This window comes from Grus americana, chromosome 13 (assembly GCF_028858705.1).
Source record: "Grus americana isolate bGruAme1 chromosome 13, bGruAme1.mat, whole genome shotgun sequence".
NCBI classification, from domain to species: Eukaryota; Metazoa; Chordata; class Aves; order Gruiformes; family Gruidae; genus Grus; species Grus americana.
This window is the reverse complement of record NC_072864.1, coordinates 3,694,274-3,715,068: the sequence shown is the minus strand read 5'-3', so window position 1 is coordinate 3,715,068 and position 20,795 is coordinate 3,694,274. Positions and strand designations below refer to the sequence as shown.

The 20,795-nt window shown below is 44.0% G+C and overlaps 1 protein-coding gene across 1 annotated transcript; it reads left to right on the top strand.

Annotated features, from left to right (window-relative positions):
- The first annotated feature begins 4,416 nt into the window (after positions 1–4,416).
- LOC129212442 (uncharacterized) lies at positions 4,417–15,335 on the top strand. Its single transcript, XM_054841018.1, has 11 exons — positions 4,417–4,890; positions 7,070–7,204; positions 8,453–8,577; positions 8,895–8,963; positions 9,430–9,543; positions 10,241–10,356; positions 10,637–10,692; positions 12,162–12,214; positions 12,871–12,998; positions 13,520–13,676; positions 14,807–15,335. The coding sequence occupies exons 1-11, from the start codon at positions 4,684–4,686 to the stop codon at positions 14,907–14,909; spliced, it is 1,263 nt and encodes a 420-aa protein (XP_054696993.1). The 5' UTR covers positions 4,417–4,683; the 3' UTR covers positions 14,910–15,335.
- Positions 15,336–20,795: the final 5,460 nt, after the last annotated feature.

Below are 20,795 nucleotides of genomic sequence, written 5' to 3'. Positions count from 1 at the left end.
GGTGTGCAGCGCCGAGCACGGAGGGCCCAGGGCCTGAGCGCCGGAGGCGGGAGCTCCGCCACGTTCGCTAACCGTGCGCCCTCCGGCCGCTGCAGCTAGACGTTTTTCTTCTCAGATTTCCAAAAGAATCATGATTTCTGGATAAAATTGGATTCACCTTCTGAGGTGACGCCTCGGTCACAAGCCGTCGCAGAGTGAAGAAGTGGGGCCTGGTGACAGCGGCCTCTGCCCCACGCTCCCCAGGCAGCACCCAGGTCGCTGGGGTGAGGCACAGCCCTGGGCCTGCCCAAAGCCATCGCGTTACTGCTTCCGTGGGGTACCGGACACCCGAGGTGCAGTCCTGCTGCCATCCCTCTGCGGTCTTCACCGCCAGCAGCGTTGCAATCCAGCAGCAGCACGTCTACCTGCACTTGCGATAACTGAATACAGCTCCATTGGGGGTTACTTCAGTTCTTCCATGAAGGGTTTTTGATTTATGTCCGCACATGTTTTCCTGGTGATATTTCGTTACAGCCCCTTCAGGGGGTAGCAGTTACTTCAGGGAGTCTCAGGAGGGTGGTTTGACACCTAAGTCAAGAGCGTGTTCCGTGGCCGTTTATGAAATTTGGTCAACCTAGGCTTCAACAGCAGTAGTTAAATTAGACAAATTGTTTTATATGGAAATAATGACTGCACGACACTCATTCAGAATTTTCCATTTAGGAAAAATATATACCCAGTAGCTTTAAAAGTGAGATGCAAAATAGCAAACCTTGCAGTGTGTGAGCTGAGGATACATTTAAAACACATAAAAAAGCTGAAGGACAACAAACAAATTATGACAGCTCGGGCACACTGCCGCATCCTGTTTTTTTCTTGTAGCATGAACACCATCTAGTGGGACATGGGCAGCAAGTGCATACGGGGTTGTGTATATTGGTAAGTACAACTAAAATACAGCTGCCCACATATCTGTATGTTTCTACTTTTGTTTTTATTATTTTATTCTGCTTCTGAGCTGAAATATTAGGGACTTCAGAGAAGCTTTTGTGTGTGTGTAGTCTTGTATTTGTCAACAGCTGGGTTTCACGTACTAAAATAAATTAGTCGATGCCAATGTCTCTGCTATTCAAATGAAAGTATGTAAACATCTGTAGGCACAAAATCATGACAGCTGATCTTTGTCTAAAACTTCCTTCTGCCTCCATGTTTTTTCTTAAATTAACTAATATGCCATTTATCCAGGAATAAAAACAAAATGAAGAAAAGCATTTTTGGGGGGTACATACTTATGGGCGTGCAGTGCTTATTATAGTGAGCTTAACCCTTGAGAAAACCGGAATGTATCATCTTCCTTGTGCTTTTATCTTAGGGTGGCTGCTATATGACAGTTACCCAGAAGTCACAAAAGAGTTACGTACTGTGTTGCGTGTTTTTAACAGTATCAACTAGACAGGATTCTGCATGTTGTCTTGCCCAGGAGGCTGTATACTTCAGCAGTTCCCACGCATGCTTTATCAGTGAGAGCTTCTAATTCAGCAGAAGTTTTGCAATCGATTTCAGTGGAACTGATGTTTAGTAACTTGTCAGCATGGTGTAAGTAGTGCATTTGTCCACTGGATGGTGCATCGCTTATTCTGCAGCCCTGGGGCATCCGGAATTGTGTTAGTCATAGGACGTTGGCAAACAGTGTAGCTCCAGATGCAAAGGCAGGGAGAAAAGGTGTATAGACGAGGCAGTTTTCTGTCATTTTTTAAAGAAACATCACCTATAATGACCTGTAGCTTAAATATAGGCTGAAACCAGGAAATTCTCTCCCAGATCTGAGCTTTCCTGAAGTACAAGAACGTCTGGGTTTCATACTACAGATGTGAGTCTAGCCATAATTTCCGGATGTAGTTCTGAAAATCCAGTTACATTTGCAGTTCTCTCAGGAGAGGCCATGGGGCTTTTTTTTTTTTTTTTTCTCCTCTTGGCTTTGGTTTCTGCTCAAACACTGCTGGAGAGACTGGATAGCTTTGCACAGCAAATACAGTCAGTGCACACTGCAAAGCAAAGACCTTGAGAACCAGTTAGGACCTCAGAGCTACACTTAACCTCATTTTGCAGGCCCTTGATTTCTGAGGGTGCCAAAATATTGTTCTTGATGGAATGTAGTCCTAACATACTGATTTCCTTTGCCAGGCAGCTGGATTTAAAAGAGGCAGAGCTGTTTAAAGTGTTCACTATGCCATGAGAAGTTTGATGTTCAATATGGCAGATGCTTAAGAGCAAGTTAGCAAATTTATGCTAACCAGATATTCTTAAATTTGGCTTGCTTTGTTCTCTGTATTTTTAGTGCTATGCATCAGTCGCAGGTTCATCATTTCCTCCTGAACTTAAAAACAAACAAATCAGTTAAATATTTTCCTCCCCACATTTTTGCAAAGTGTGCAGAGCAGATCTTAGACTTGGTTTAATATGCACAGCACTGTTTTTGCCATGCTAAAAACATTACCAGACATGTCAGGACTTTGGTTCTTCTGCGAGTCCTGCTGGTTTGGAACCCATTTCCAGAGCAAACAATACTGCCAAGATAAATTGTTTGCCAGAGATAACTTCAAGTCCTCAAACAAATTACGGAAGAAATGTTGAAACATAATGCTGCATGAAGCAAATTGTTTCCATGCTTCCTGCCTTCATAGGAAGGAACGAAGCTTATCTCTGGTTTAGATTCCTTAGACACAGCCACAATACCTTCACCAATGCGTTGTTTAGGCTATGAGAGTTTCTGAATACTTCACATGTCAGAGGAACATATGAAATATTCATGCCCCATTTATCCTGCCCTCAGAAATGCAAATATTGAAATTCAAACGATTTGTATAAGGACTCCCAACAGTTTGGCAAAGGGCAGTAAAGCTGCTCGTGGATTACACTGGGAAAAAAAGGAAGAGTGTACAAGAATATGTCATTTGCCATAGGCCCTTACAGCTCAAGCAGACTAGAGCTGCTGCAGGTTTAATTATGCGCATGTTTGTGAAGTCCCAAAGGTTTGTCATCTATGTGGATTTCCCCCCATTGAATATTGTTTTGTGTCAATACTGTGTTTAAATTTTAACTGCAAATAAAAGTTGGTTTTCATAATCCATTTCCTTTGCCGCCTTTCTCTGCACTGAACCATGTCTGCTGGGCTGCAGGTGCAGGGTGGTAACACTGTGACACATCTCCTATTTTTAGACCATTTTCAGTCCCTCCACGACACAATCTGGAGTAAGAAAATAACCTTATTATCTCTCTGGCTCTCTGCCTACGCAATGTGGTTAACTTTAAGATGTACCCCCTGAATATTAACTGCAGCAATGGCGACTTACAGAAATAAATTTCTAAACCTCATTGTCTTAATCTTCGGTGCCTTCTGCTTTTTAGTTCCTGCCGTTCTGTTGATTTGATGTGGTCCATGGATAGCAATAAAGCAATACAGAACAGTTGTGCCTGGTCTCAGAAAAGGGGAACTGTGTAAAAATAAGGAAGCTTTTTAAGAAGAGGGTAAAACGAACATCTAAGGCACTAAAGGCTTTTGAAGGATAGATAGAAATATGATCACAGAGGCAGAGTGAGTGCACATGAGTATCAGAAAAGACTAGATAACGGGCAAAAAGAAACAGCAGAGCCAAGGAGGTTATTAAAACCAAGTTGCATTCAAAGAAGAAAATGGAAAGAGCCATAAGCACTGATCCGTTAAACACAAACCACAGCAGGGGTGGTTTTATAACCAAATTGAGGCACAATTGAGAAAAGGCATAAAAACATACAATAAATGCTTTTTCAAGTAACAGGAAGTCTGAGAAGTCTGCAGAGCTAACAGGGAGCCAAAACACTCAGAAAGCAAAAGAAAGCACGGGTTCTGAGCACCCCATCTTTCTCCAAAGGGAGATCAGCTACACTTGAACTGCTCCTGAGAGACTGGGTTTAATTTAGTGTAGGCAAACGAGATGAAATGCTTGCTAATTGCAAAAGGGAATAAAAAGATCTATTGTGCAGCCAGCCAAAAGCCATCAAAAATACAGGTTCTAGAAATGGTACCTACAAGAGATGTTGAAGGGATGGATGCCCACTGCGATTTTTTGGGTTTTTTTTTTTTTTTTTGTGGCTTTTCCCTACCCGTTGGCTGTAGCTGGCAGCAGGAACAAGCCGAGGACCCACTTAACGCTGAGCCCAATAAAACAGGGTCAGAAACCTAAACCAGGAACTGCGATCCGAATCAGAGACGGAAACAGCCACAACCTTCAACCTCGGGGAAAAGCCCCCTGATAGCCCCAAGGAGGAGACCCCAAAACCCGCCTCTCCTGCACCACAGCACTTAACCGGGTGAATTTCCTAGAAACTTGGCCGTGCCTCTGCAGGGGAGCTGCTGAACTTCCCCGTGAGCGCTTCCATACAACCGGGCGAAACGCGCGCTGAGGTCGCCTTTCTCGGGGCGGGAAAAAAAAAGAAAAAGAAAAAAAAATAAAAAAGTAAAAGGAGCAAATGCAACTTCCCAGAGTGACCTCAGCGCCGACAGCCGGGACAAGCCCCTCACGGAAATGATCGCGACCGGCCCCGGCACACGGCGGTGAGCGGCCCCGAGGCGGGGTTTGGCGGCGGCGGGAGCCAGCGCCCAGCACCGCGCCCCGCTCCCCGCTCCGCCACCGCGCAGCGCCCCGCTCCCCGCTCCGCGCCGCGATGCTGCTGGGGCTGCTGGCGCTGCTGGCGGCGGCGCTGCTGGCGCTGCTCGGGGCACGGCGGGCGGCCGGCCCCGGTGCCTGGGCCACGCTGAAGCGCTGGGCCCTCGGCTGCCTCCTGCTTTTCCACGGCGCCTGGAGGCCGCGGGCGGCCGGCGGAGGTTCCGCGGAGTCACGGCGACCGCGACCGCTCCGCCCCGACCCCCACGTGAGTGTCCCGCCGCCCCCCTGGCACCCCTAATCGTGGGACCCCCTTCCCTAGCAGCCCCTTCCCCGGGATCCCCTTCCGTGACACCCCCGTCTCCCTGGCACCCCCATCCCCCTGCACACCTGGCACCCCTGTTCCCCTGTCCCCCTATCCTCAGCATCCCCACGTCCCAATCCCTGGAAGCCCCATCCCCTGGGACCCACATTCCCCATGACACCCGTTCCCCTTGGACCCATACCCCCATGGACCCACCCCCCCTCCATCTGCAGCACCCGCATCCCTTAGGGTCTTGCACCCCTCTGCATCCCGTGCACCCCAGCACCTTACCCCCTGAGCCCTGGATCCCTTAGAACACCCATCCCTTGTATCTTGGTGCAAGACACTCCCCACTGCCTGGCCCCTGAAGCTTCAGGACCCACATCCTTCCCCCCCACCGCAAACATCACAGGGAGGGCAGGGGGGGGATGTCGCCTTGCAGGGAAAAGGATTGCCTCAAATCAGACCAGCTGATAATGGGTGTGAAAAAGCAGACACACTATGGGACATGGAAGCCTTTTATTTTCGCACACTTGGTGAATTGAATCGAGTTTTCCAGGTGTACTTGTCTGCCTAATAAATCATAAACTCTCTGTCTACAACCTGTACCTTGCCTGTGTTCATGTACTGTCCTGTCAAAATACTCAGTGTGCCTAACAGGGAGATTTGGGTGGGCTTTGCTGAATTATTCGGTGAGAGCGGGAAGCAGAAAGGCTGATGAGACAGGATTTCCTTGCCTCATCACGGTTCAGCTTGCAGATGCCAGCTGAGATTTTGGATCCTAAGTCATTTTATGTGAAAAATCAACTTCTTGCTAACATTTCCTGGAGCTTTCTGGGAATCCTGAAGTCATATTATTTAACAAATGCATTGGGGCTTCTGCTTAGCCTTTAAAAAAAGAAGCTCTTTTCTCTAGCTTTTCCTTTCTACTAATTAAGCTGCTGCTTCGAGCGTTTTGAAGTGTTTTGCCAATCTTGACCAAATTCGATAGGGCAGGAGCGACCCCATCTTCCAGATCAAACTGACATCCAGGGTGGTTTGAGATGTAGCCAAGGGGTCTGTGATTTCCTCTCTGCTCCTCCAAGCAGCAGCACTGGAGCACCACTTACAAGGGAGGTCTAAAAATGGATCTGGAAAATACTCCAGAAATCATATCTCTGAATTTTTGCATTGCATCCAGTAGGCTCACTCTGCGTGTGTTTCCAGACTCTGTGCCCTCGCACTGCCCCCTTATCTGTATGCATAAGGGCAATAATAATCTGATTTTAGTGTTTTTTTTGCATTTTATGATGGAGAAATTTTCAGAAGCAGAACTTCATCCATGCCCAAAAATGCATACATAAATCTTAATTTCCATGTTCCAGCTTTTAAAACTTCACTTTGAGTGAGTTCTGCACAAAACGCGCATCTGAATTTGAACTTCTGGACTTCTGTGCCTGATAGTTCTTGAGATTTGAGTTGTTAACTAGCCCTATGCCAGCCCAACTGCTAATCAAGGTAGTAAAGTACTGAGTTTCCTATGATTTACTTTCTTTCTGTTCATTTTTCCTTTTTGGTTCTATGTTTCCCCTAAGTATAAGTTGTCCTACATACCGTTTGGAGCTAGATGGGGAAACAGCATGACTGTGGCTCAATTTCACCCTCACAGACACTCTTTTTGAGGATACATTTTGTTAGGATTTTGGTCAAGGTAACTTCTCCTTGCAAAATAATTATCTTAATTCAGGATAGTATTTTGCCTTGTCCACGGCTATCATGTAAGAATTATATTCCCTCTCTAAAACTGCTTCTCAGCTGTTTCCTCTCTGCTTTCTGTGTCTGCCCTGGTGAGAAAACGGGCAAACAAGAAAGGAGTCCGGCTTTTGTGTCAATGAATGATGCGAACATCGTACACCAGATTGACTAAACGTTGTGGTTCTCAGTCATTTTCTGAGCGCATGCACTGTCCTGTCTTACAAATGAGGCTTCACTGCTGCTAGCAAAACTTTCTGGCTGCTCGCTGGGGTGCCTGCTATTAAATATAAAAAGTGAAAGTAAAATTGGATTCCTGAGAAGAAACCTACGGAAAATGAAGAATTACTCACCTTCTCCTCCTCCCTTCCTGCCTCCACCTGGAGCTGAAAACCCATTTCCCTTTCCCTAGGCGCTTGATTCAGTTTACTTCACCGGCTTTGCAGAGACCAACAAGACCTTTGTGATTGCTCGTCTTGCCAAACGTCCTAACGGGATCTGTGAGATGTGGCTCTTCCTGAGGGTGGATGGAATAGGACAGTTTGAAGTAAGTAAGTGGTGGATGTGGGATGACATTCAAGAGTGGTGCATAACTCCTATTCTGAACCCATGTTAGGATCCCAAGCAAAAATTAATGTTCTCTGCATCTTCACTACATTAATGTCTTAACAGTAAGACATCGGTACTGTGTCTAAAAACAGTGGTAGAACTGGCCAGATTACTGGTTATGTCTAATTTTTTGAGTAGGTATCTGACACTCATTCCCCTTTTCCCGTAATGTGCACAAAATACAGCGTATCTTCTAAAAAATGTCTTGGTCAGTCTCCTCGGAAGAATTTGAGCATTCAGTGTTTCTGATAATGTGCAGCACATGGTTAATAAGTTACGTTGCATGATTACGGTTGATTTTTTCCCCTTTTCTAATGAGTGAATGCTATAAAAACCATTGGGGAATTGCCTCTTTCAAAGAGAAAGGAAAGCTTTTAGGGAGTTAATATGTGCTTCATTCTTGCTAAGAAGAAAACAGTATTAAACATATATTTTGCCCGTGGGGGTTTTTTTTTGTTAATAGCTGCCTACATAGTAAAGAAGGAGGGAAGATCTGGCATAAATCCCTTTGCACTCAACTATTTTGGTGCTCACAACTTTGTTTTGCTCAGTAGCCATGATCAGAAGAAGCAGGAGACACCCTATTTGCAGGAAAAAAAAAAAAAAAAGAAGATTGGTGTGGGTTACTTGGTTTTCTAGTAATATTTGGTACAAGGATACTACTTTGTGGCTTTGTTACTTAGAACTGCCAGCCGAGTTCAGGACCTTCTTAGATCCTCCCCTACAGCAGCAGGCATAAGCTCTCTATTGGCAAGGTGGCAGCTTTAGAAAACAAGACACATATTTCAAAGAGCAGCTGAAGACTTTGGGAGCTTGCATGCATCAGAAATTCCCCAATTAGAGTTTCAGCAAATTCAGTCCCAAACCAAATTACTCTCGAAGCCCTGCATCAGCTTGGCTATGAGCTTGGCAGAGTCACGGGCATAAGGAGCTGAGCTCTTGGAGTCACCGCCCTTCACACAAGTGATTCAGTTGTATTACCTGAAACAACAACGTGTTATCTGATAGCTCAAGTGGTTTAGATGCAATTTTCCCTCTCTAATAATCTGATTACCAGAAGCACGTAGAACTGAAAAGCCATTTCAATCACATGTTCCTGCTGCAGAGGACCATCGGAGCAGGAATTCACCCATGTTGCATCCTCACAATTGAATTCAGCAAATGTTTTCCTGAAATGTCTTTTTAGCACCCGCAGCATCCAAACATGATGGTGAGTGATGAATCCGAAGAGATTTGGAGTGGAGGAGGACTCACTATTGAATACTTAGAGCCCCAAACACGCTGGAAAATAAGCTTCGACGGATTACTCAGGTATTGCAGCACTCTGTAGATTCATTTATCTACATTTGAGACCAAAGCTTTTTGAACACCGCCTGGAAATATATTTAACCAACTTGAACCAAAAGCTATTTGCTAACAATAGCATGCATTGATTTTTATGGAATGAAAATACAGCTGGCAATATCTGCGTCCAGTGTAGGTTTGTAATACAGCATTACTGTTCTACCTTAGCACACAATAACGTCGTTCTTCTGCAGTGTCTCCTATTGCACCCATTTCCAAACATGTAAGAAACATTTTGCTGTTTGTTTAGGAGCGATACAAAATCATAGTGCTTTGCCTTACAGAAAAGGACCTTACCGACAGCAGTGGAGTGAAGAGGACGGTGAACTTGTACCAGTTAAATTCTCTTTCCAGTAAGTGTTTCACTTTTGCTGTGGGATGTATAGTGAATTCATGGTTTCTGTTTTCAAAGGGTCATGTGCACAAGGTAACACATGAAACCCTTGCTTCTGCTTTCTGTTTATGGACTCTCTTTGTCTGATAAAAAATGATTTGCTGTCAAAGTAGCGCAGCTTTTCTGGAGTAACGCTGCATTTGTGCCTCTGAATAGACTGCAGGAGAGAAAGCCGCATGCTCTGCCCTGCCAGCGTCCCTTCCTAGGTAATCTGTTCACCCTTGCAGGCCATTGTTGCTCTTCTCAGTTTCCTTTTGTTTGCTTTCTTGAAAAGTAGTTAACATATTTAAAAAGACAAAAATCAGAATTTTCCAGTAATGATAAACACAAAGATTGCCATTGTCAGAGTAGCAAGTGCACAACTTGGCCTAGTATGACCTGAAAGCAAATAATGTCTTTTTTTTTTTTCCCCCCTCTTTTCCTAGTTGGGAGAACTTCACAGATGTCTTTAACTTCAGTGTCGACAGTCACCCCAGCACATTTGCACGTGCTTTTGCCCAGGAACCGTGGACCATCGAGTTCTTCCAAAGGGTCAGAAAGTGAGAGGCGAGATTAATTTCTTCTAGGATTAATAGTGATTTTTCTACAGATCTCTTCAGGGTCTGTTGTGTGTTATTATAGGTGATTTTAGAAGGTGGGTCCTGCACACAGACATGATCTTCCTGATGTGTGCGTGGAGGGTTTTAGTCTCTAAAACCGTGAGCATTAGGAATATTTCTTACTCTGTCTTTTTTCATTGCTAAAAAAAGTCAATGGTGCAGGTATATCTAAGCAAAGGATCAAATATAATCATGTGAAAGGAGGGCTAAAGTTGGTGTTTTAATTACTACACAAGCTTCGGAGAGCTGAAAATATGGGAAGAAACTACGAGTATCAATAGTGTGTTGTCTAAATACAAGTAGAAAATACGTATACCAACAGTGTGTTGTCTTTGGTGGTACCTGCTGACTTCTAAGCAGCAACAGTTTGGTAGTACAGCATTTTTTCAAACAAATGGCATTTTTATAGTCTATCAGGGTGGGAATTTGCTGCTCTTTCATTCTCAGGTGTCTCATAGACATTATGTGGCAATAACTGGGAAATGTAAAAGTGGCGGCTAATGTGTAAAAGCCGTGATCCAGACACTCTGAAATCTCTCCTTCATTTTGGGATGTAAGTCTATCAGATTGGCATTGGGGCCGCCTTGATTTTACCTTGTTGATTTTGCCTGTCGATTCACTCTTTTCTTTCTCCCAGACAAAGGGAACAACATTTCCGACATGAGCAGTGGGGCCAGTCCGTTGGAGAAATTGAAATAGAAAATCATGAGAAAACCAAACTTTTCCTCAAAGGCATTCGGAGCCACTCTTACGGTAACAGCACCAGAAACAATTCACTCACTTGGCTGCCTTCACTGTAGCTGGTACTGGCAGGACAGTGGGACTAAAGATTATCTCTAAAAAATAACCAATTTCATGACTGGGCATGAAGTTAAGACATTTTGGAGGAAATTCCATTACTGTTTTGGGGGACGTGCATATGCTTACCATGTTATCAATTACCGCATATTTGATTCGTCAAATCAGGTACTATTAGTTCATGTCTTCCGGCAATGGTGAGCTTTAAGTTGGGTGATTTTCTTCTTTTTTGCAGGTATCCGGAACTGGTCTGAGATTTACCGTTATGTCATGATTTTGGCACACTTTGAAGTAGGTATTAACATGGCAATGTGCTACTTAACCACGAAATTGGAAGTGTTTGTGAACTTGTTGGTCATGTTTAAGTATCCAGAAATAAGGCACTGGGAGCATCCACGGTGTGCAATCAGAAGTGCACATATCGGTGTTGGGAGCGGCTCTCAAAAGCAGAGCTGTGCGTGTAAAAACTGAGATTTTGCCACACTGGTTGAACCGAAAGTTGTTTTGGTAACTTGAAACTGTTTGGTTTGGGGTTTTTTTAAAGAAAAAAAAAATAGATAGGCAGCTTTACAGGACCGATTCTCAGCTGCCGCAAATACTCAGCGCTCGATGGGGTTGATGCAGTGCTGATTCACACTAATTGAGAGCCCGAGGTGTTTGAAGGCGTCCTAAGCCTTCATGACAGCAGTCAGCAAATATTTCTGCCTGTGCTGAGCTCTAAGTCTGTGCCTTGCTGTTGTGGCTGTGCTGGAGGAGCGTCAGCGCTGTGGCTGCTGGGAGCACGCAGCCTGGGGAAACACTGAACGGTGGCGTTAGGAGCTGGCATGCAACCCAAGCAGATGCTCCTGAAAAAGCATTTCCTTTGCCCACACAGGCGTGAAGAAATCTGAACTCCCTGTTATAGGCAACGTTACAGGAGTTAAGACTGAATCCAGAATAAAAGTTATTTTCCCGGATATTTGTTGGCCAGCACAAAAACACACACAAAAATCCCACATATGTGCAGATCCAGGAGCTGCTGTGATTTAACGTATGCCTGTGTCCCTTTTAATAAGACTGTGCTTTTGCACTGCAATGTGTATAATCAGGTAGCAACCTCTCCCTTTTCTTCATAGTTCAAAATAACTGTGGCTTTTCCTCTCCCAATTAAAAGCCATCTGACTGTTTGATAAGAAGGAATTAAAGTTTATCACTAATTGGAGTTTGGAGTCCTCACATCCCGAGTCTCTATACATATGTAACGTCTCAGCATAGGCTTATATTTGCCTTAGAGCAGCCCAAGTGGAGCACGAAGGCATTCAGACTCAAGGATGGAAGAGAAATGAATAAAACCACGAGATTCCAGTTCCTTATTTAACATTTTTCCTGTATGCTGCTCTCAGGCGTAGAATAATATAGGTTAGAAGAGATGTCTGGCCAAAGCAGGGCCAACTTTGATAGGTTGCCCATCAGTTATGGACATGACTAGCTGACATCTCTGCGTATATCATTTCCCTCCTCCTCTTATATCTGTTCGCTGTGGACTTTCTGTTGTCCTTAATGTCTGTAATTTGTCCTTAATGTGTCGGGTTTATATTCCTGGACTCTCACTTGCAGCCAGATTTTCGTGGAAGGCGTATTGAGAAGATTTAAAAGTGTAAAGTCATAGCACACTGCGTAACCTGAGTTGTATCCAATGTCTTCTCGGTCAAGTCAGTGTATGACCCACGCAAATGAGTCCACACAAATTAGACTGCTTTTCCTTTATCACTCTCTTACAGGATGGGACTGCGGCACATTTAACAGTTATTAATATGCCAGCTACCACAACTAAGTAAGTAACCAAGGAAGTTTATGCTCCTAAAACCACACGTCTTAAAGGTGGCAGAAGCTGCTCTGCAGGATGCCTATATGCACATCCTTCCTTTGAACCTATATAGCCCCATTTCCATCCACACCCTCTTGCTTTCCACTCCCTGTTTTCGCTCAGTTTTCCATTTGCAAGTAATCACAAGGACAGCTTTTACCTTCAATTACTTCCTTCCCATTCAATTACTGTTTGGCTGACACAGCTGCCTGTCTGTCTAGATGATTTAGAGGTACAAATGGAGCACTTCCAGCTATTTCAGAAGGTGTGTCCGTCTGTGACGGGGCATTAGGCAGGGAGCCCTGCCTTGCTGACTGGTGCTCTCTGCATCCAGAACCTTACAGACCAGCGTTCATGGCCCTCTGACCAAGTGGGACCAAACCACCTCTCCATCCCACCTGCCCACCACAATCCGTCCTGGAAGCCTCATCTTTCCCACATGCATGGCTTCCCCTGCTCAGCATTTGTAATATCCCCCAATATAACCTTTTTTTTTAATTTATTCCTGCTGCTTTCCAGGGATGAAGGCCATGCTCAGCGTTGAGCTCCCCTTGAAGACCAATGTGCTGGTCCCTTTGTGCTTTAGTTGAACTTTAATTCAGCTCCATTTCTTTCCCTTTCAGCCTCACCGTAGGTTATGTCTTTTTCCCCGATGGGAGGAAGGCTGGCATTGAGTGGTCCAACACCTCGCTGGCCGAGATGGCTGATGATGGTGTCATCAAGGATGAATATGGAGTGCGTTTTACCGCTGGTAAGCTAAATGTAGCCCGACTGTATCTGCCTTCAGCTTTTTTGGCATGCAGTTAATTTAGACTATTCGGTGAAATTCCGTGTGATCCTTGGAGCAAATTTAAAAGCTAAATGCACCATCTTACACCCTGGGAGATTTACTCCTGTGCTTAAGTCAAGGCATATGTGTGGGGTGTCGTGGGTGAAACGGGGTGCATGTCCTCTGCAGGATCAGGGCCACAGGCAGCTCTGTCAGAGTTACCGTTTCTATTTGTGGTGACTGTTGCTTATGCTAATCCAGATAAATGATGTGATTTTCACTTTTTTGGGTGCTTTTTTCATATGTTGTGAGGCAGATTCAGCTGCTCTGGAAATACACCTCGATCAAAGATTTTACTTAACTTACAAAGCAGACAGGAAAACTATTGCTCTTTAGAAAAGCATAAGAAGAAACCATATGGAAAAATAATAGATCTTGGGAATTTCTGAGATAAAATCCCATCAAAAGTTGGAGACATTCTTCCTTTTTTACTCTTATCAAAGGTGGCAAGTACTTTGATGTTTCTGCAACGCTGGATAAGCAGGCTTGCCCCGTGGTGTATAATGGCCTGACTGGCAGCGGCGTTTTCCATGAGTGCATTGCGAATTTCCAACTGAACGGGCTAACGCAAGGCTGGGGCGTGGTTGAATTTTATTACAGGTAAAATAATTACAGGCAAAATAATTACAGGCAAGAAAAGGTGTAGAAACCCTATACTCCTATATTGACCTGTGTGGCTACAGCTCCATAGATATTTGAAGCATAAACGCACAGATGTTTTATCTGATGTAAAGAAATGTTGTTCATTTAATGCGTAATGTGTTTGTTAACTTGACAAACATGATGTATATAATTTGAAAAAGAGTTATTGTGCAAGCACTTCATGCATGCAGACAAACCATGGGCACTTGTTCAGTTGGTTCTTATATATGTTTATGTAGGGGGTTTTTAATAGGTCTCCGTATAGATTTATGAGTTGGTGGATGGTCCATTCTGGAGGTTGTCCTATTTAGACAATCTATCAGATTATAAAACTAATGAATCCTGTACCCCAAACAGCAGGCTAACCATTTACAGCGTGAAATTTGCTCACACAAGTAATTGTCAGACTAGAGCACAGAACAGATAAATGATCAGAAAATCAGTACAGGAATGCCTCTTCTAGGGGAAAGGATTATATCGACAAAATATGTGCTTCTCAGCAAATTGCTGTTTCTCCTGCCACATGATTATCACAGTCTTTTACTGGGGCCTTTTCCCTATTGAGTCTTTTCTCTCATGAAAAAGAGGCAAGTTTGTTTTTTTACATTTAGCTTGCTTTTTAAAATAAACACTAATTCTTGGCTGTCAGAGGAAATGCCATAGATGACTTTCAGGAGATTGAGAGCTCAGCTTCTTCTGAAAACCAGAGACATTTAAAGCACGTAAAATAGGCCACTGAACAGCCAAACGCCCACTGGTTGAATATGAAAACCTTGTCCTGTAGCCGCTGCCAAGTACCTGCTCCACTCCCTTCACCCGCTGTCAAAACCTGCACAGTGGAGGAAATGACCCAGCACGGAAAATCTCCGCTAAAACCCAAACAAGGCACCCTCTGCAAGTCCAGACAGTCCTGGACGTTTCTAGATCTGCCCCAGGAAGGCTTAACTGGGCAATGCTGACAAAATTCCCGTAGGCTCACATCTCATATCTGCTTCCAGATCAAACCCGGGTTAGAAATTAAAGGGTGGGTGGCTGGTTCTTCCCCCTCGCCGCAGAACGCCAGCTCAGCATCGCTGCTCTTCTTGCAGGGACGAAACTGCCCGGCTGGTTCCAAATTTGCAGCTTGGTTCAAAAGCCGAAGGACCTGACCTTTCCTCCTGGCGCCCTGCGACCAATGGCTCTCCCCGGTGAGCGTTTGCAAGCTTGTCCCAGTGATGTTAGCAAGCAGCAGCTTTCCAAAAAAAAAAAAGTTATTCTCTGCACAAGGCACAGTTTTGTGTGTGGAACTCATTGTCGCAGGATGCTGTGGAGGTCGAGGGTATGAAAGGACTTGGAGAGAAATGAGATATAGATACATTTTTAGTTGTGCAGCTCTTAGTGGTCTGCTAACCATGGTGGTCTGGAGGCAATTTAAAGGAAACCTCTGAACAGCTGATCGCAGGAAGGGTGTGCTCGGAAGGATTGCTCCACGCTCTGTCTTTTGGTATTTTTCCTAAACTGCCAGCTACTCCCCACCGTGGAGACCAGGATACTGGGCTACGTGGATCTCTGACCCAATTTAGCAGTTCTTCTGTTCTTTCATATTTGTTTTTGAAATAAAAGCACTATCTTTCTGAACCCTCTGGTTGTTACAGTCATTAAAACACGGGAAAAAGCTATTACAGGAAACTACACTGATTTGATAGTCCTGCCTATGACCGTATGAGAGCTGAACTGGCAGAAGCAGGACAAAGCACGTCTAAATGAGGTGTCCTCTAGGAATAGCATTAGCGGCCAATGAAATAAGTGATACAAACACATTTTCCCCTTGTCTGAAGGGAAGCCAGGGACTGGTAGTCTGATTTAGAAGACAATCTGAATTTCTCATCATTCACTTGAACTTAGATGCCGTATGCATCACAACATCCCTGTTAGTCCCTGATAGTTGCTGGCCCAAGGTAACCTACAGTTTATTCCCTACTTAGATGCATCTTGCCATTAAGTACTGAAAATTATGCTTACTTAACGATATGTCAAGAAAAAATAACTGTGGAAGATCTGGACAGAAGGAATTAAGGAAGGATGCCTCGTTCTCTATATCAGGCAGCAATGCAATGCAACTGCTGGGAGCATCGTAAGGATATGTTACAGTGGTACCTCCACCCCATTTAAGAAAGTAGTGAAATCTGGGTGCATATGTATATGTTTATAATCTCTGCTTAGGTGGACACTGGAGGAGAATTTAATAGACTTTAGGGACTTTCTCTTTTCTGAGCTAGCTCTTACACTTATTACTGTAACAGCATTATATGCAGAATAGGTGCGTGAATGTAAAATTATTCAGCCTATATATATGACAGCAACAACTGCATGTTGAAATTTGGGACGCATTATGAACAAGGCTGGGGTGATGCAAGCAACAGCCTGATACGATGCAACAGGCTGATTTTATCAGCAGCCTCTTCCACAGCTGTGCAGTAGGGTGGAGAGATTCCCGCTCCCTAATTTATAACATTGTCCCCATTCTGCATTTGTGCATCTGAGCTGTACCCCGCTGAACGCACGGATTTAGGGTGCAAGTGCCGTGCCCCTCCTTGCACCCCAAACCATCAGCTGTATGTGCGAAGCAGACTGATGATTGCATTTCTTTTGGGATAGTCATTGATTCAGAGCTTTGGATTTTAGCCGGACTTCTCCTATAAAAACTTCTCTAGTTACAGTGGTATTAAAACACATTCTTGTGAGTCTTGCACAAACTTAAAGATGTCTTAAATCTGTCTGTGCACTGGAAGTTTCAATGCACCGAAACAACGAGCTTCTAAATTACTCGAGACAATCGTACTTTGACAGAAGGGAAGACCTTATGCCTCTTTTTACACATAAGAAATCAGTCAAATAGGTAATTTTAGAAAGGTTAGAAATATAACTGTTACACATCACAGTTTGTTCCTACAAAGTATGTGGCTTGTATTGCTACGATCTCAGGAACATCTGTTCCTCTTTTTTTTTTTTTGGTGGAGTTTTTGTCATCTCTTCCCTTTTTGTTTTTTTTTTTTCTTTTCTTAAAGACTAAAACATTAACATTTAGAAGAAGGAATACAGGCACGTAATCAAGCGAGGTCTTTGGAGGTGTCAGAGAATGTAGATAATGAGAAAAATTGTTAATTATTACTCTGGAATGATAGTTTGAGAAAATTGGTGTAAAAAAAATTCCGTCGAGGTCAAAAATTAAAAATCCATCCCATCAAGGAAGATCTCTTGGTCTGGCTGTTTCTGACTCACAGAAACTGGGATACAGCTAGGGATACTGCGGGGCAAACGGCCGGTATCTCCCTCGACTCGTAGTCTCAAGTTCACGTCCCCACAGTGGAGGAGGCAGAAGGGGATGACGCAGCCTTCATCGCTCCCCTTTTGCGCTCTTTACTTGTTTCCTTTGGTACCAGTGGATGGAGAATTAGAGCACTCCTGAGTTCAGTTTGGAAAAGTTCAAGCAGGGTACAGAAAATGATTAATACAGTTTTGAGCTGGCAGGTTTATTTGCCAGGTGATGAACTACTGGTACGGTATTTCAGCTTGAAGGACTGAAAAATTGACTGTCGGGGGTTTTCTCCCTGGATTTCAAATTAGTTTATAGTAAGCTTGTGTCCAGGACACATGGAATAACTTATTTAATTTAAAATAAATCTACCAAGCTCCACGCTTTGACTGTATGAAGTGGTCCTTCTCTTGCGGCTCCTTCCTCGGTGGAAAAATCCATCTTGGGAAATGCTTCTGCAGCCCAAAAGCATTAATTTTGAGCAAAAAAAGCAGTAAATGGAGGTAAGTCCTGGCCAGAAATGAAATGTAGCATATGATCTGCTCTCGTCTGGCATGAAGGGAGGCAGCTGGAGCCTTGTCGGGATGAGCTGCTTTCCAGCATCTGCGTTTTGCACGTCTGGGAGGAACTGAACACCTGTAATTCCTGCTGCTGTCAATGGGCCAGCGCCTGACACGGCAAAATACTTGCACAAAATACTTGCACGTCCCACTGGAGCTCACGTGCATGTTGAATGTCAAGATTCAGGCACTTGTAAAGAGGTCATTTAAAGGCTGTCAGCCCCAAACTAAGCATTTCCCATCAATCTGGTCTTGGCTACTGATGTCTAGAACGGTAAATATTTTACTGGGCTTATTTATTCTCCTTCCTTTGTGCAATCTTTCATGTATTCATAGTATAGATATAAAGACCATTTTCAGCGGCATTGTATTTCACTGGCAGAAAGAAAGGAAGAAAAAAAAAATCTTTTTTTCTGTTTGGATTTATGTCCTAGCTTTACAGTTGGTGAAGCAAAACGCAGCCCAGGGAGTTCTGTAATTTATCAAAAAAATGCACTATATAGCCGAATTATCTCTGCAAAGCAACCAATTGTTTGAAAAGTAGACTTTTCCCTCCATAAGAAGGAGCTCAGCAATCAAATGACTCAAAGACATTCCAGAGAAAATAACTGATAATCACCCACTCCCTTCTCCCATTTACTGGAACGCCAACCACCTCACGCTCCCTCTTGTTTACCGTAAAAAGCCACATCGGTCTTTCCCCATCCAAAATTGCTCTTCCATAAACTGTGGCTTTTTTATTGTTGCTGCTCTCCTAACATACTTTGACACAGAGCTCAGGTGTCTGAAGAAGGGCCTCCAAAGAGATCTTTTCTGGGGGGCTTTTTGGGTGTGTCCCCCCCCCCCATTTTGAGGTATTTTCATTTCCTGGTTGAGGCTGTAATTAGTTACAGCATTGATTTTTGGTCTTATTCAGCACAAAAAACAAAACAAAACAAAAAAAAACCCACCAAAAAAACCCAAAAAACAATGCCAAAAACCCCAAAAAACCCAACCCAAAAAACCCTGACTGAAAACACAGTGCAAGTGAAGTTCATTCTAATCTGGCCATAAAATTTTACAAGGGATGTAAATCAAAGAGAGGAGTGGCAGCTAATGCTCTGGAACAGTTGAGCCCTGTTCAAGCTTTCTCAGTAGAGTTAAATCCCTCCAGGAGCAATTAGCCTAACAAGCTGTTTGGTCCACTTATAAATAACGTCACCGATGGAGACGTCTGGAGGTGTCTGCTCCATGCACAAAAGACTTTCCAAATATGCTGAGTGGTGAATGACTTTTTTTTTTTTTTAATCCGCAGCAGAGGGGTGGAGATGCATATCTGACATGTCCCAGCATCTTCACTCACATATTTATCATGTTTTCCAGGAAAGATATAGAGGGGAAAGTAGGAATGCCATGTTCTTCTGGAGTGTCTTCCTACATCACTTGGTTGCTGTGCATGGGACAGCATGTCTTAAGTGCTGACCCCAAATGCTTTGGTCAAAGTAACTTAGAAATGGCCCTGTGCACAATAAACTGGGAATGGTTCATGGCTGAAGTCCTTGTCACAGCCCTGGAGACTGGTGAGGGACTTCTGGTTGCTATAGGCGTTGGAAATGTGATTTGCAGAAGGAGGTCCATCAGATGCCATTTGAGCAAGAAGATGTTGACAGGAGTGAGGGTCTGGGTGCAGCCCATGGCTATGCCAGCCCTGGAGGTCTGGGGCATGGGGGAGTGAAGTTTTACCTCTACAGACTGTCTTTTCTGGTAGTATTCGTTGGAGGGACCCAACAAGGTGGAGATTTGTTTTGCACGTGACCACCTCTGGCATATCTGGGCCCCATGACCTCAGCTGACACTATGGCCTCATTTTTTCCTTCTGCTTGAGAGCTGACCTTAGTTTTCCCACCTGTCCCATTGGCTTGAAGCATCTTCTTGGTTTTCTGGGGTTTTTTTAATTGTCATCTGTTTGCCTTTTTTTTTCCTACAACATGTTGTAAATTTCTAGCCTTTGTGCTCCTATGATTATGGAGGAACTTTCTGCAGCACGGAGAGAGCTTACCCCATAAAACTGGCTTTATAAAACGCTAATTAGAAGTTTTAAATTGAAAGGATAAATAACTGGCCATATCCCTTTACAGTTCAACTTTTCTAAATAGGGCTGAAAGGGGGTCTTAGCCAATCTCCACCAAAGCATGAACTCCACCATTGGTGAAAAAAACACCCACACAAGCAGAAAACAGCACTGGATAATTACAGTAGCCTTAAGGTGGTGCCTTTAACCACCAAACATGGATACTTTCATAAGCAAATAAACCTCAGCACAGATGCTGCCTTGGTTTCAACCCTCATATGACTGTCATTTGAGTTTGTTCACCAAACCCAGCAAATTTCCATGTGTCAGGAGGCTTTTGGATGAGAGGATGAAAAGGGTGGGAAAAGGATGAAAGGCCTTTGGTCTCACCCTGTTTGCACCTTGAAGGGACAGATCTGCATTCTGCATTTTGCATCCAGTGCAGAGGAAGTGCTGTTGTGGGCAGCTAAATATGCTGATATCTGGGTGCAAGAGAAAATGGTGATTATCTCTTTCAGAAGGAATTTCATCATAAAATCTAAGTTGATCGAGGCCAGGTTTGGTCAGGTCCCATGGCAAGGGGGATGGGATACCACACATCCGGACAGGACTATGCAGATGAACGCCGATAAAAAATGATAAAAATTGGCCTGCCCAGAAAGCCCAGTGAGCCGCGATGCCAGGGCAGGGCCAAGAGCAATGTCATGGCTGAAGGCATGGTGCCAAGCACACGTCTGTGGTGACATCAGCCAATATTGCGTATACATCTACAAACAGAGGACATCTGCGACCCGACTTACACCCTTGCGTAGGTCAAAAATGCTATTCATATTTTTTTCTCTGCTCTTAAGGCCAGGAAAGTCGTAACTATTCAGGCAAGGAGACAATGATGTTTTTTAGTCCTGTCATCCCTTTTCCTTGGAAATTGCAATTTTTTCCTTCTGCAAAACAACCCAAATTATGCACACTTGATAGATCTTGATTAAATTTTTAAACCTTCCTTTCGGATGAAGCACAGGAAATTCCATTGCTTGTTGCTTTTGTTGTCAATCCTAAATGTCCTTCGAGTAAGTGCTAGCTAATCAGTTGATAAGGATTAAAAAAATTAATTCCAGGCCCCCAGTTTACGAATATTTAATAGCCTTTTGCAGAGATGAGGAGTGGGAAAAGCT

Bases quoted from the DNA above. Each gene is read 5' to 3' on its own strand.
- LOC129212442 (XM_054841018.1), top strand. From the start codon at position 4,684: ATGCTGCTGGGGCTGCTGGCGCTGCTGGCGGCGGCGCTGCTGGCGCTG. The intron at 4,891-7,069 runs GTGAGTGTCCCG...CCCTTTCCCTAG, and splicing joins CGCTCCGCCCCGACCCCCAC to GCGCTTGATTCAGTTTACTT. The intron at 8,964-9,429 runs GTAAGTGTTTCA...CTCTTTTCCTAG, and splicing joins CCAGTTAAATTCTCTTTCCA to TTGGGAGAACTTCACAGATG.